The sequence below is a fragment of the Balaenoptera acutorostrata genome, chromosome 13 (assembly GCF_949987535.1).
Source record: "Balaenoptera acutorostrata chromosome 13, mBalAcu1.1, whole genome shotgun sequence".
NCBI lineage: Eukaryota > Metazoa > Chordata > Mammalia > Artiodactyla > Balaenopteridae > Balaenoptera > Balaenoptera acutorostrata.
Window position 1 is genome coordinate 42,835,092 of NC_080076.1, and position 17,230 is coordinate 42,852,321.

The following is a 17,230-nucleotide window of genomic DNA, read 5'->3' on the forward strand; positions in this document are numbered from 1 at the left end:
AGCAAAGGAATCTCGGGAACCACACAACTGATGATAAAATTGCTCTCTCAAGGAAACTATTAATACTAGCTTCCGAGAGGGTTAAAGGAGGAGGCTGCAACCCAGAAGGGATACGAAGAGAAGGGAGAAGAATGAAGGATGGCTGTCTTCTTGGTTCTCCACCATCTCCTATTTCCTTACTGTCTATTATCTCAGACAAGGCTATAAACCCTGCCAGCCAAATGCTGCTGGCTGCCTGTTTTTTTGTAAATAAAGTTTTATTGGAAGCCAGCCAAACCCATTCATTTACGTTTATATGTTTTCACGCTACAATGAATTGAATAGCTGTGACAGAAACTGTACGACCAACAAAGCAGAAAACTATTTACTATGTGGCTCTTTACAGAAAAAGAATTTGTCCCGTAGCCCCATATATACAAGGAGGTTTATACACAGATGCCCAATTTAGATATCAGGCTATCTTTTTCTATTACTTTTTCTTCAAACATGCCAGCTTGGAAGATAAATTATACCTTATTATCCAAACAGAATTTTGAGGGTGAAAGGGAGTGGTAACTAGATGATATTCCAGGACAACAGAAGTTAACTAGGACTGTCCTGGACACCAGATATATACGCTCCCTTCTAGGGCACATGAGTGGGTTTCAAAGGGCACTCAGTGCCTGTCCCGGGACTGCTTTTTTTTTTTTTTTTTAATGAAGTATAGTTGATTTACAATGTTGTATTAATTTCTGTTGTATATCAAAATGATTCAATTATACATATATATATATATATATATATACACACATTCTTTTTAAAAAATATTCTTTTGCATTATGGTTCATCATAGGATATTGAATATAGTTTCTCATGCTATATAGTAGGACCTTGTTTATCCATTCTGTATAGAATAGCTTACATCTGCTAATCCCAACCTCCCACTCTATCCCTCCCCCAACCGCCTCCCCCTTGGCAACCACAAGTCTGTTCTCTATATCCATGAGTCTGTTTCTGTTTCGTAGATAGGTTCATTTGTGTCATATTTTAGATTCCACATATAAGTGATATCATATGGTATTCATCTTTCTCTTTTTGACTTACTTCACTTATATGATAATCTCTAGTTGCATCCATGTTGCTGCAAATGGCATTATTTCATTCTTTTTATGGCTGAGTAGTATTCCATTGTAAATATAACACATACTACATCTTCTTTATCCATTCATCTGACGATGGACATTTAGGTTGTCTCCGTGTCCTGGCTATTGTGAACAGTGCTGCTATGAACCTAGGGGGTCATGTATCTTTTTGAATTATAGTTTTGTCTGGATATATGCCCAGGAGTGGGATTGCTGGATCATACGGTAATTCTGTTTTTAGTTTTCTGAGGAAACTTCATACTGTTTTCCATAGTGCAGCCACTTACATTCCCATCAACAGTGTCGGAGGGTTCTGTTCAGGGACTGCTTTTATGTGCACATGGAAAGCTCAGGTGGCTCCTCTTATTGGTTCTTCCTATTTCAATCGCCCTCAGATGCCTTTCTACTTCCTTCCCTCTATCCCAGCTGTGTCCTAGGACCAGTTCTGATTGTTGAAGAGGGCAGCTCTTTGGGCACTACTCAGGGTACATACAGCATCTCTACTTTCATTAGAGCAAAAGGGGCAAAGTTTACTCATCCTATTTAAACAAACCTTAATTATTTCAAATCATTACAAATAAGAATTTTGTACCTGTAAATTTCACTTGGTTTAATATCTAGGCAACTCCTTAAAACTCTTAAGAATTTTCGGTTTCTCTTCTCAAATAATTCATTTAAAAATGACCATCAATCATAGCATTTATCACAAAGAGACCCCAAGACAAATATGGCATATTACCCATTGATTTGAGCTTTTAAGACTCACCAATACTGTTTGGAGAATTATTGAAGAATGAAGTTTCTAATTTTATCCTTCCAGAATGATAAACAAAAGAAAACAACACATACCCCCCACACACCTATTTTCCCCCTAGTAAAAATTTCGATGCTGTGGGCAAAAAGTAAAACAAAAGATGTTTAGAGCACCCTTAATGAAATCTAGGACTTTACACTTTGTGAGACTATTCTCTGTGTGAACAATAAATAGCTCATAGCTTTGAAACCTCACAGGATGGCTTTCCGAATATTGCCATCTGGTGGAATTTCAGTTAATTGTTCCTTTGTTCTAGTGAGCTCCTGGAATATTAGATGGCGCACTAGCGGGAAACAACAGAAGGTCAAATGATTGAGTCTCAAACACAAATCCCAAACTGAAAAAATGAGGCTTTCTGAGCTTTCATCTCCTTTAAGACGCCCACCTCTACTGTAAAGTCAACAGAGCAGTTGCCTGGATTTTTAACAAATAATCCCTTCTTCATAATTAGAAATGTCATGAGGTCATTTGACTATATCTTAAAATTCTCTCACTTCACTTCTCACCAATAAGATCTCCAAAGTTAAACTTTAACTGGCTGGAGCATTTTTAGAGGAATTGCGGATAACAGTTAATTAGCCCTTAGTACACACGGGAAATGGAATGTAGTTTGAAAAACAATGTTTTAATGAAGCATGTTTACTCGAATACTTGCTTTAACTGTATAATGGAATTTTGAAAATAAATTTGTTACAAAGGCATTAATAATACGCACTCCAATTTAATCTGTAAACAGGGAGTCATGCAACATAATTTATGTTGAAATCTTACCTTGAGCATCCAGGCTCTCTCCCTGGCTGTCGAGATGAAATGTTCCTCTGAGAAACAGGATACTGGGATCATAAAAATGAAAAGAAAAAAAAGAAGAAAAGCATTTACTGTGCTGAAAACATCAGAGCAAAGGGTTATTTAGTTCATTGGGTGTGGCCAGCAATGGAAGAGAAAATTAAAAAGCACACATCCAAATTCAGTTGACTTTATCATATGAGAGAGTAACTCAGCCAAGCAATAGGGTTGTCAGCTACATTATTATATCAATTATTGGGTTGATTAATCATAGTTTGAGAGTATTTAGATAATGTCAGTCCTATGAAGAGAATTTTTTTACCCTCCCCCCCCAGCCTCATGTGATGAGAATCATGTGTTAGCAGATAACCCAAGGAACCAATGCCCCCAGTGAGGTATCAAATGCCAGCGTCAATTAAAGTATTGACTTCCCCAAACTTGGGTTAATCTGCAGACTTTATATCTAGTATCAACACAGGCTTATTCTTCTAGTTAAAAGATGTGTTTAGGGACTTCCCTGGTGACACAGTGGTTAAGACTCCATGCTCCCAAGGTGGGGGGCCTGGGTTTGATGCCTGGTCAGGGAACTTGATCCCACATGCATGCTGCAACTAAGGAGCCCACGTACCGCAACTAAGGAGCCTGCATGCTGCAACTAAGACCCAGCGCAACCAAATAAATAAATAAATATTTTTAAAAAGATGTGCTTAATTTTAATAGGACAAGCATTGCCAGGATCAAACTTCCAAATATATACACCATCAAGGAATTATTTACTTTCTTTATATGAATTTGCTATTTATCTTCAAAACATGCTCTGACTAAATGATAAGACAATAAATTAATGAAGGACAGATCCAATTCCAGAGGTTGAGACATGTGTGTGAGCTGTGGGTTTTGAGGGGTCCAGGTTGGGGGTGGGGTGGATGGTAACTGGGGAGGCTGCTTCTGGCTCAAGCAGTTGCTCCTAAAAAGGATCTGAGATGCAGATGTGTGTGAGCCTTAGTGGTCTTCCCACCACACCCAAGAAACAGACTAGAAATGACCCCTCTCCACCTGCCACCTAAGTCCTCACCCTGCACATTGCTCTTCTGTGTTTTCTGTATATGGCCATTTCAGAAATGCCTTTGGTGCTTGTTTAGTTTAACATCAATTGTATAAAAATAAAGTATTTGTGGCAGATCCAACACAATGTGATTAATCCCAGACATAGTTCTGGAGATGCCACTGGGAGAAAGATTTTAAGAAAGGGAAGAGGGAGGCATTTTATATATATATATATATATATATATATATATATATATATATATTTTTTTTTTTTTAATAAGGGAAAGAGGAGATGGTGAAAGGAAAAAAATGCAAACAACAAAATGTAAGTGCTGAGAGAATAAACAAAGGTGATAGCTGAATTTTCAATGTTATACCATTCAATAAGGGAGTTCAAAAGTAATTCATAGAATTTGGCTTGTATAAAAATCAGAAAATTTAACATGAATGGTTTCAAGAACTGACCTCAGATAAGCTGACAATTTTTTCCCTTCAGATAGAACAGGTAGAATTTCTTCACATATTTTACAGAATGTAATTTTATGAGTGTTTCACATTTTTCCCATAATTTAATGAGTTGATAAAACTAAAAAAATCAGGTTTAAAAACATCTGTTCCCATCCATGTCAGTTTCTTTTCCTAAGTCCTCCCATCTTTGAGATATTTTAACTGAATCAGAATAAAATTTTCATTTTGCTTAGCCTCAACCACCAGAGGGCAGACAACAGAAGTAAGAAAAACTACAATCCTGCAGCCTGTGGACCAAAAACCACAGTTACAGAAAGACAGAGAAGATGAAAAGGCAGAGGGCTATGTACCAGATGAAGGAACAAGAAAAAACCCCAGAAAAATAACTAAATGAAGTGGAGATAGGCAACCTTCCAGAAAAAGAATTCAGAATAATGATAGTGAAGATGATCCAGGACCTCGGAATAAGAATGGAGGCAAAGATTGAGAAGATGCAAGAAATGATTAACAAAGACCTAGAAGAATTAAAGAACAAACAAACAGAGATGACCAATACTATAACTGAAATGAAAACTACACTAGAAGGAATCAATAGCAGAATAACTGAGGCAGAAGAACGGATAAGTGACCTGGAAGACAGAATGGTGGAATTCACTGCTGCGGAACAGACTAAAGAAAAAAGAATGAAAAGAAATGAAGACAGCCTAAGAGACCTCTGGGACAACATTAAACGCAACAACATTCGCATTATAGGGGTCCCAGAAGGAGAAGAGAGAGAGAAAGGACCAGAGAAAATATTTGAAGAGATTATAGTCGAAAACTTCCCTAACATGGGAAAGGAAATAGCCACCCAAGTCCAGGAAGCGCAGAGAGTCCCATACAGAATAAACCCAAGGAGAAACACGCCGAGACACATAGTAATCAAAGTGGCAAAAATTAAAGACAAAGAAAAATTACTGAAAGCAGCAAGGGAAAAACGACAAATAACATACAAGGGAACCCCCATAAGGTTAACAGCTGATTTCTCAGCAGAAACTCTGCAAGCCAGAAGGGAGTGGCATGATATACTTAAAGTGATGAAAGGGAAGAACCTACAACCAAGATTACTCTACCCAGCAAGGATCTCATTTAGATTTGATGGAGAAATCAAAAGCTTTACAGACAAGCAAAAGCTAAGAGAATTCAGCACCACCAAACCAGCTCTACAACAAATGCTAAAGGAACTTCTCTAAGTGGGAAACACAAGAGAAGAAAAGGACCTACAAAAACAAACCCAAAACAATTAAGAAAATGGTCATAGGAACATACATATCGATAATTACCTTAAACGTGAATGGATTAAATGCCCCAACCAAAAGACATAGACTGGCTGAATGGATACAAAAACAAGACCCATATATATGCTGTCTACAAGAGACCCACTTCAGACCTAGGGACACATACAGACTGAAAGTGAGGGGATGGAAAAAGATATTCCATGCAAATGGAAATCAAAAGAAAGCTGGAGTAGCTATACTCATATCAGATAAAATAGACTTTAAAATAAAGAATGTTACAAGAGACAAGGAAGGACACTACATAATGATCCAGGGATCAATCCAAGAAGAAGATATAACAATTATAAATATATATGCACCCAACATAGGAGCACCTCAATACATAAGGCAACTGCTAACAGCTATAAAAGAGGAAATCGACAGTAACACAATAATAGTGGGGGACTTTAACACCTCACTTACGCCAATGGACAGATCATCCAAAATGAAAATAAATAAGGAAACAGAAGCTTTAAATGACACAATAGACCAGATAGATTTAATTGATATATATAGGACATTCCATCCAAAAACGGCAGATTACACGTTCTTCTCAAGTGCACACGGAACATTCTCCAGGATAGATCACATCTTGGGTCACAAATCAAGCCTCAGTAAATTTAAGAAAATTGAAATCATATCAAGCATCTTTTCTGACCACAACGCTATGAGATTAGAAATGAATTACAGGGAAAAAAACGTAAAAAAGACAAACACATGGAGGCTAAACAATACGTTACTAAATAACCAAGAGATCACTGAAGAAATCAAACAGGAAATAAAAAAATACCTAGAGACAAATGACAATGAAAACACGATGACCCAAAACCTATGGGATGCAGCAAAAGCGGTTCTAAGAGGGAAGTTTATAGCTATACAAGCCTACCTAAAGAAACAAGAAAAATCTCAAGTAAACAATCTAACCTTACACCTAAAGAAACTAGAGAAAGAAGAACAAACAAAACCCAAAGTTAGCAGAAGGAAAGAAATCATAAAGATCAGAGCAGAAATAAATGAAATAGAAACAAAGAAAACAATAGCAAAGATCAATAAAACTAAAAGTTGGTTCTTTGAGAAGATAAACAAAATTGATAAGCCATTCGCCAGACTCATCAAGAAAAAGAGGGAGAGGACTCAAATCAATAAAATCAGAAATGAAAAAGGAGAAGTTACAACAGACACCGCAGAAATACAAAACATCCTAAGAGACTACTACAAGCAACTTTATGCCAATAAAATGGACAACCTGGAAGAAATGGACAAATTCTTAGAAAGGTATAACCTTCCAAGACTGAATCAGGAAGAAACAGAAAATATCAACAGACCAATCACAAGTAATGAAATTGAAACTGTGATTAAAAATCTTCCAACAAACAAAAGTCCAGGACCAGATAGCTTCACAGGTGAATTCTATCAAACATTTAGAGAAGAGCTAACACCCATCCTTCTCAAACTCTTCCAAAAAATTGCAGAGGAAGGAACTCTCCCAAACTCATTCTATGAGGCCACCATCACCCTGATACCAAAACCAGACAAAGACACTACAAAAAAAGAAAATTACAGACCAATATCACTGATGAATATAGATGCAAAAATCCTCAACAAAATACTAGCAAACAGAATCCAACAACACATTAAAAGGATCATACACCACGATCAAGTGGGATTTATCCCAGGGATGCAAGGATTCTTCAATATACGCAAATCAATCAATGTGACACACCATATTAACAAATTGAAGAAGAAAAACCATATGATCATCTCAATAGATGCAGAAAAAGCTTTTGACAAAATTCAACACCCATTTCTGATAAAAACTCTCCAGAAAGTGGGCATAGAGGGAACCTACCTCAACATAATAAAGGCCATATATGACAAACCCACAGCAAACATCATTCTCAATGGTGAAAAACTGAAAGCATTTCCTCTAAGATCAGGAACGAGACAAGGATGTCCACTCTCACCACTATTATTCAACATAGTTCTGGAAGTCCTAGCCACTGCAATCAGAGAAGAAAAAGAAATAAAAGGAATACAAATTGGAAAAGAAGAAGTAAAACTGTCACTGTTTGCGGATGACATGATACTATACATAGAGAATCCTAAAACTGCCACCAGAAAACTGCTAGAGCTAATTAATGAATATGGTAAAGTTGCAGGTTACAAAATTAATGCACAGAAATCTCTTGCATTCCTATACACTAATGATGAAAAATCTGAAAGAGAAATTATGGAAACACTCCCATTTACCATTGCAACAAAAAGAATAAAATATCTAGGAATAAACCTACCTAGGGAGACAAAAGACCTGTATGCAGAAAACTATAAGACACTGATGAAAGAAATTAAAGATGATACCAACAGATGGAGAGATATACCATGGTCTTGGATTGGAAGAATCAACATTGTGAAAATGAGTATACTACCCAAAGCAATCTACAGATTCAATGCAATCCCTATCAAATTACCAATGGCATTTTTTACGGAGCTAGAACAAATCATCTTAAAATTTGTATGGAGACACAAAAGACCCCGAATAGCCAAAGCAGTCTTGAGGCAAAAAAATGGAGCTGGAGGAATCAGACTCCCTGACTTCAGACTATACTACAAAGCTTCAGTAATCAAGACAATATGGTACTGGCACAAAAACAGAAACATAGATCAATGGAACAAGATAGAAAGCCCAGAGATTAACCCACGCACCTATGGTCAACTAATCTATGACAAAGGAGGCAAAGATATACAATGGAGAAAAGACAGTCTCTTCAATAAGTGGTGCTGGGAAAACTGGACAGCCACATGTAAAAGAATGAAATTAGAATACTCCCTAACACCATACACAAAAATAAACTCAAAATGGATTAGAGACCTAAATGTAAGACTGGACACTATAAAACTCTTAGAGGAAAACATAGGAAGAACACTCTTTGACATAAATCACAGCAAGATCTTTTTCGATCCACCTCCTAGAGTAATGGAAATAAAAACAGAAATAAACAAGTGGGACCTAATGAAACTTCAAAGCTTTTGCACAGCAAAGGAAACCATAAACAAGACGAAAAGACAACCCTCAGAATGGGAGAAAATATTTGCAAATGAATCAACGGACAAAGGATTAATCTCCAAAATATATAAACAGCTCATTCAGCTCAATATCAAAGAAACAAACACCCCAATCCAAAAATGGGCAGAAGACCTAAATAGACATTTCTCCAAAGAAGACATACAGACGGCCACGAAGCACATGAAAAGATGCTCAACATCACTAATTATTAGAGAAATGCAAATCAAAACTACAATGAGGTATCACCTCACTCCTGTTAGAATGGGCATCATCAGAAAATCTACAAACAACAAATGCTGGAGAGGGTGTGGAGAAAAGGGAACCCTCTTGCACTGTTGGTGGGAATGTAAATTGATACAGCCACTATGGAGAACAATATGGAGGTTCCTTAAAAAACTAAAAATAGAATTACCATATGACCCAGCAATCCCACTACTGAGCATATACCCAGAGAAAACCGTAATTCAAAAAGACACGTGCACCCGAATGTTCATTGCAGCACTATTTACAATAGCCAGGTCATGGAAGCAACCTAAATGCCCATCAACAGACGAATGGATAAAGAAGTTGTGGTACATATATACAATGGAATATTACTCAGCCATAAAAAGGAACGAAATTGAGCCATTTGTTGAGAAGTGGATGGATCTAGAGACTGTCATACAGAGTGAAGTAAGTCAGAAAGAGAAAAAGAAATATCGTATATTAATGCATGTATGTGGAACCTAGAAAAATGGTACAGATGAGCCAGATTGCAGGGCAGAAGTTGAGACACAGATGTAGAGAATGGACATATGGACACCAAGGGGGGAAAACTGCGATGAGGTGGGGATGGTGGTGTGCTGAATTGGGCGATTGGGATTGACATGTATACACTGATGTGTATAAAACTGATGCCTAATAAGAACCTGCAGTATAAAAAAACAAACAAAACAACTAATACTAAACTTTCATTGGGTTATTTGTATGGAAATATGTTAATATAAATGTTTCAGACATTACATGAAATTTCTAAAAATCTTATATTTGTATTTGTATGGAAATATGTATGGAAATATGTTAATATAAATGTTTCAGACATTACATGAAATTTCTAAAAATCTTATATTTGTATTTGTATGGAAATATGTATGGAAATATGTTAATATAAATGTTTCAGACATTACATGAAATTTCTAAAAATCTTATATTTGTATTTGTATGGAAATATGTATGGAAATATGTTAATATAAATGTTTCAGACATTACAGGAAACGTCTAAAAATCTTATATGTTCTGGTATAATGTTATAAGTAATAATCCTAGTTATTACTTTAAAATGTATATCTCAGAAATAACTAATTTTCTTGTCAACTGCATTATTATGAACTTTCATCAAATCTTTAACCATGGTCATTTTTAAGTCTTTTGTCATTTACAGACAGTTCTGGGTGTACTCTGATGATTTTGCAAATATGTTCCTATAAAAGGGTTTCATCTTCAAGAAATTCATGGAAAAGACTCTGACAAGTACAGGTTTCTGGTAACTGACTGTACTGCTGAACTGAATGAATAAGCATTTTCAGAACTCTAATGAAAAACTGATGAACTCATAAAAGTGCTAACAAAAGATCAAGATGAAAAAAAAAAGAAATTAATTACATGGGACTGAGTGAACTGATGAGGATGAGTATAATTTTTGTGACTTTCTGTCTGAATTAAAAAAAAAAAAAATCCCACAAGGACTCAGAGGAAAAGAATATACAAATCAATTTTCACTGCAAAGTAAAGGAGCTGTTACAGTGGAGGATTACTGGACTGAATGTCAATATTATGACATAGTATAACTGTGTTTCATGTTTGGTAACTGCAATCATTGTTGCTTTTGTTGTGGTCATCCATGTACAATGCTTGGTGTCAGTCTATTTATCTCTTGTAAAAATAAAATACAGTGTGTGTGTGTGGAAAAAAAAAATTTTTTTTCATTTGCCCTCTTTATTTAACTAGTACCAGTAGCTACATTACTAGGCGAAGTGTTGGTTACCAAGCTAGGAAGCAAGAGTATAAGGTTCTTAGTTTATCTGTAAACCAGATAATTAGCCCGTAGAAAATTCAGGACCAGCTGTATACAACTGGTCTTTTCTGTTCTGACAACAAGAGCCCGTTGCTAACATTCTCAACAGCTGCGATGGATCAGTTTGGAGAAGAATGAGACCATTTATTGAATACCCCTGCACAAGTCATTTGACATATTTTATCTAATTTAATACTCAAAACTGTCTTATTAGAAATGAAAAAACTGAGGCTCAGAGCAGTGGAGCAGTTTCCCAATATCATGCAGCTCGACTAACAAGTTCTAATTAAGTCTGACAGACTCTGCTGTTTTGTTCACACAACACCACGTTAAAAGCCAGGCCTCTGACATTGATTCAAAACACCTGGAGAGCTCTTGGTCTACTCCTGGGATGTGGTAGGTGCTCAATAATGCACGGCCTTGTGAGGGTGGAGGTCTAGGGTCCCCACTGGTGGGGATGGCAGGGAAGGCAAACAGTTTTTTCTGTGCTGCCTGGCATAAGCAGAGCAGTTATTGTCTCTAAGTTTCACACTTTTTAAAACGATGAACTCAAAATAGATCACTATGTAAATGTAAAATGCAGAACTATGAAACTTTTAGAAAAAAATTAAAACAGGAGAAAAACTTTGGGATCTAGGGCCTGACAAAGAGTTTTAAGTTTTTAAGTTTTTGACAACAAAAAACACAATCCATACAAGGGAAAAATTGATAAATTGGACTTCATCAAAATTAAGAACTGTTGTCCATCAGGTGTAAATATAAGGTATAACTAGGAGAAAATATTTGCAGACCACATATGTGACAAAGGACAAGCATCTAGAATAAGTTAAGAACCCTCAAAACTCAGCTAAAAAACCAAACAATTAGGAAATGGGCAAAAGACACTGACAGATATTTCACTGAGGAGGCTATACAGATAGCAGATGAAATGATATTCAACGTCATTAGCCATTAGGTAAGTGAAAAAAATAAAACCATAATGAGATACCACTAGACATTTATCAGAAGGGCCAAAATAAGGACTAGTAACAATCTAAAATTCTGGTGAGGATGAGAAGAAACTAGACCATTCATATATTGCTTGTGAGAATATAAAATGGTTCAGCTACCCTAGAAAACGTTTGACTGTTGTAAAAAACAAAACAAAACAAAACCAAAAACGAAACATGCAACTACCATACAACCCACCAATGGTACTCTTGGCATTTTCCCAGAAAAGTTAAAAATTCTCTTTATAAGCAGATTTATTCATAGTAGCCAAAATTGAGATAACACTGATGCCCTTTCACAGGTTAATGGTTAAAAAAACCAGTACATCCATACAATGGAATGCTACTAATCAATAAAAAAAAGAACTATTGATACCTGCAAAACCCTGGATCAATCTCCAGAGAATTACGCTGAGTGAAAAAAGCCAATCCATAGGTTAGATACTGTATGATTCCATTTAGCTAACGTTCTTGAAATTAGAAAACTACAGAAAGGGAGCAGAGACTAGTGGTTGCCAGGGGTTGAGGAGGGAGTGAGGGCTGGAGGGAAGAGGGTGTGATTATAAAAGGGCAACACTAGGTACCTTTGTGGTGACAGAAACATTCTGTACCTTGAACATGTATCAGTGTCAATTACCTGGTTGTGACCCTGTACATAGAGCTTCCAGATGTTACCACTGAGGGAGAAACTGAGCAGAGGGTACAGAGGTCTCTCTGTATTGTTTCTTACAACTACATGTTAACGTACAATTGTCTCAAATTAAAAAGTTTAACTTAAAAAAAAATCAGGAGATTGGACAGCAACTAGAATTGAGCAAGATACTTCCTTTCTTTTTCTTTTTTTTTTTTTTAACCTTTTCAGAGAAGAACAAAAGCCCCAAGGCAGTGGGCCAGTTGGGTCAGGAATTTGTTCCATATGTGCAGATCCGAGAAAAATAATCTCTCACCCACAACTTTAGCATTCAGAACCCACTGCCAAGCATTCGCTGTCCAGTCTTGCCTGTCTTGGAATTTTCTCTGCTGTTATCCCCTCTTGCTCCTACATTTACCTTCCCAACCTTAAAATTCAAAATACTGACACAAATACACACACCCAAAACCAGAAATGACTTCTAAATGGCAGTGTGATACACTCTGCATTTTGGAAACCATCTCTTATGCTTTCGAGTTCATGCTTTCCATAAATTTCCAAAATTCCCACATCTTATTGGCACAGGAATAGAATTTCATCCTTTGTGGTTCGTTGATGACAAGGCAGGTGTTCTCTATTCTAACTTGGGCCACACACTAAATAAGGGTCTAACTGTAATCACCCCACGAAGAGGAGCTGGCGGACTTTCCCTTCACCTTAGGAGAGACCCCATTGACTTTTCCCATTTTGAGCACTAGGAAGCCCCTCAGAAATGGGGCTTCCCTGGTGGCGCAGTGGTTGGGAGTCTGCCTGCCGATGCAGGGGACACGGGTTCGAGCCCTGGTCTGGGAGGATCCCACATGCCGCGGAGCGGCTGGGCCCGTGAGCCACAACTACTGAGCCTGCGCGTCCGGAGCCTGTGCTCCGCAACAAGAGAGGCCGCGATGGTGGGAGGCCCGCGCACCGCAATGAAGAGTGGCCCCCGCTCGCCGCAACTAGAGAAAGCCCTCGCACAGAAACGAAGACCCAACACAACCATAAATAAATAAATAAATAAATAAATAAATAAATAAATAAATAAATAAATAAAAGAAAGAAAGAAAGAAAGAAAGAAAGAAAGAAAGAAAGAAATGAACAGCCATAAGTTAGCTGCCTTCTCCTGGCCTGTCTGTTGCATTTGTTTTCCCTGAAAAGACCAAATAGCTTTGTTAGGATAAGAGTCATAACATGGTCGGACTCGTTTAACAAAGCACATTTTGTTTTCCCTCAACCTCTGGAAATTTCAAATCCTCTTTCTTTGAACAAACTCAGAATTCTGGCATCCCATATGTGGGGCACAGCAGAACTTCTGTCCTAGCTCCAAAATCGCCCCCAAAGGCTGCTTCCTTGTCTGGCCATAAAACCGCAGGCACATAACTGATACATCAGAATGAAAAAAGAGTTGTAAAAATATTGCCAATCATGCCATACCATTGAAAGGAAGAGTTCTTTTTTCAATGCTACGTATCTAGCCAATAAGGCGTCTGCTCAATGCAAGGTTAAAGCATTCTCCTTGCAAAGAGCCAGGAATTACAGCCTCCTGCCAGCTGCTCCTGGCTTTTCGGAGAAGAGAACGCTGCTGGGATCTGAACCTAGGTTTTCCTCCCAGGAGTTGACTCAGCTATCTTTGGATCTTCAGAATGAGCTGTATCTTGAAGTCCAGTCTCCCCGCAGCAGCTTGGAGATACTGAAACACTCCAGTTGTAGATCACAGTCTTTAGTGTGGGAGGTCCACAGCTTTCTAGGAATAAAGCAGCTTGTAAGCAGCTTGTCAGCAGAAGGTCACAGAGGATGACTCCTTAGACAGATCCTACTTGATGTCAGCCTTCCAGAGTGCCCTCCACCAACCACTGCCTCAATTAGGGGTCTCCAGTTGGGCTCAGGGCCTTCCCAGAGGCACCGGAGGGAGGCCAAGAGCCTGCCCAGTTCAACTGCCTCAGGGGACCAGAGGCATGACTGCCGGGAAGCAAAGAGCTGAGCACACACCAGGGAAACCAAACCCAAATGAGGTTATCTGGCAAGAAAATGTCAAACTGCACCGAATCTTGGGTATTGGATACGTTACAATGCATTCCTTGCCTTAAGAAAGGCAGACTACAAATGACCCATATTGTATATAAAAGGGCTTTTGAAAAATTGTAGCTGGCTGATAAAGGGATTTTGGTGGGATATATTAAGAATGCTAATGATGTTATAAACTTCTTATGGTCGTGTGATTTGGGCTTCTATAAAAATAAAAGAGAATCCCAAGAGACTATTTTATAAATAAATAAAAATTCAGTTCTTTTCACACAAACTGGGCCTAACTCTCTCTTCTAGAATACTCCTTGATCCATCTGCTACTACCTATAGAAGTAGACAGATTGACCTTTCTATTCTAGAATAGTCATAGTGTTAATGTATAAAAGAAATTTTTAAAAATGACATGAGACAAACTACATACGAGAAATACCACATTCACTGTACTTCTGTGAAATATTTTTGATAACTATTTTTCACTTATCCTTTTATCCATTTTAAATAGATATCCTTGAAAATAGAGTAGTTGGAATAGAAGAACGGCTCCTTTGCTCATAAGTATGATTGATAATGAAATGTAGCAGAATATTCATGAAGCAGGAAAGCAGCACAGTGAATGGTATCAGATTCACTTAGAGTCCAGGGTTCGAGTTTATTGCTCAGATCATACTGAAAACTGGAACCCTGCTTCACACGTGTCCTGTCTGTAGTATGTTATTCCTTTGACCACCCAAAGAAGGAACGCAGTAACATGTTAAAAGTGTAAAAAGGGTAATATGAAATCTAAATAAGACTTTGGCAATGGCAAGAGGGTTGCTAAGATCTCCCTCAAAATATGGATAATCATTGTCTAACTTGTGCGGAAATCTTTTCAAACTCTAACATTTTCAGCAGAGTCTGTTAGAAGTCTTGGTAAGTGGACAGAACTTGTTAAAATGTGCAGGAATGTTTGCATAGCCTTTGCCCATGAGTTTTCTGTTTGAGCCATGTGGTCCCTAGAATGCTGATCTGGCAACAACTAACACTGCTCGTGGGATACCAGCTGTGGGGTTTGGTTTACAGAGGAGTCCACTTAAGAACAGTTTGGGGGCTGTCTTAGTAACTAGATTCCTTGATGGAGAAATTCATGCTGAATTCCACTCACCTGGGAAATAACCTAGTGAAGTTCTAGAGCAGAAGCTAATTTTCTTCATAATTGTTTTTTCCCTAACCAATCTATTATGGGCAATAAATCCAGGTAAAATATCCAACTTGAAAATATAGTTGGACTATTTGCAGGTGATGATACTATACACAGAGAATCCTAAAGATGTTACCAGAAAACTACTAGAGCTAATCAATGAATTTGGTAAAGTAGCAGGATACAAAATTAATGCACAGAAATCTCTTGCATTTCTATACACCAAAGATGAAAAATCTGAAAGAGAAATTAAGGAAACACTTCCATTTACCATTGCAACAAAAAGAATAAAATACCTAGGAATAAAACTACCTAAGGAGACAAAAGACCTGTATGCAGAAAACTATAAGACACTGATGAAAGAAATTAAAGATGATACAAACAGATGGAGAGATATACCATGTTCTTGGATTAGAAGAACCAACATTGTGAAAATGACTATACTACCCGAAGCAATCTACAGATTCAATGCAATCCCTATCAAACTACCACTGGCATTTTTCACAGAACTAGAACAAAAAATTTCACAATTTGTATGGAAACGCAAAAGACCCCAAATAGCAAAGCAATCTTGAGAAAGAAAAACGGAGCTGAAGGAATCAGGGTCCCTGACTTCAGACTATACTACAAAGCTACAGTAATCAAGACAGTGTGGTACTGGCACAAAAACAGAAACATAGATCAATGGAAGAGGATAGAAAGCCCAGAGATAAATCCATGCACATATGGTCACCTTATCTTTGATAAAGGAGGCAAAAATATACAATGGAGAAAAGACAGTCTCTTCAGTAAGTGGTGCTGGGAAAACTGGACAGCTACATGTAAAAGAATGAAATTAGAGTACTCTCTAACACTGTATACAGAAAAGAAACTCAAAATGGGTTAAAGACCTAAATGTAAGGCCAGACACTATAAAACTCTTAGAGGAAAACATAGGCAGAACACTCTATGACATAAATCACAGCAAGATCCTTTTTGACCCACCTCCTAGAGAAATGGAAATAAAAACAAAAATAAACAAATGGGGCCTAATGAAACTTAAAAGCTTTTGCACAGCAAAGGAAACCATAAACAAGATGAAAAGACAACCCTCAGAATAGGAGAAAATATTTGCAAACGAAGCAACTGACAAAGGATTAATCTCCAAAATATATAAACAGCTCAAGCAGCTCAATATTAAAAAAAAAACAAACAACCCAATCCAAAACTGGGCAGAAGACCTAAACTGACATTTCTCTAAAGAAGATATACAGATTGCCAACAAACACATGAAAAGATGCTCAATATCACTAATCATTAGAGAAATGCAAATCAAAAGTACAATGAGGTACCACCTCACACTGGTCAGGATGGCCATTATCAAAAAATCTACAAACAATAAATGCTGGAGAGGGTGTGAAGAAAAAGGGAACCCTCTTGCACTGTTGGTGGGAATGTAAACTGATACAGCCACTATGGAGAACAGTATGGAGGTTCCTCAAAAAACTACAAATATAACTACCATATGACCCAGCAATCCCACTACTGGGCATATACCCTGAGAAAACCATAATTCAAAAAGAGTCATGCACCACAATGTTCACTGCAGCTCTATTTACAATAGCCAGGACATGGAAGCAACCTAAGTGTCCATCGACAGATGAATGGATAAAGAAGATGTGACATTTTTCTCAAGTGCTCATGGAACATTCTCCAGGATAGAT

The 17,230-nt window shown here is 37.5% G+C and overlaps 1 protein-coding gene across 2 annotated transcripts in view; it reads right to left on the minus strand.

Moving 5' to 3' along the window:
• The window catches only part of MAPRE2 (microtubule associated protein RP/EB family member 2), a 176,328-nt gene that overhangs the window by 135,017 nt on the left and 24,081 nt on the right, over positions 1-17,230 (minus strand). For both annotated transcript variants that reach the window (XM_057526951.1, XM_007167071.3), the window contains exon 2: positions 2,707-2,768. Coding sequence is in view for 1 of the 2 variants with exons in the window: in XM_007167071.3 (XP_007167133.1) it covers positions 2,707-2,768 (62 nt within the window). In the remaining variant the exon portion in view is untranslated. The remainder of the gene's footprint in view (positions 1-2,706; positions 2,769-17,230) is intronic.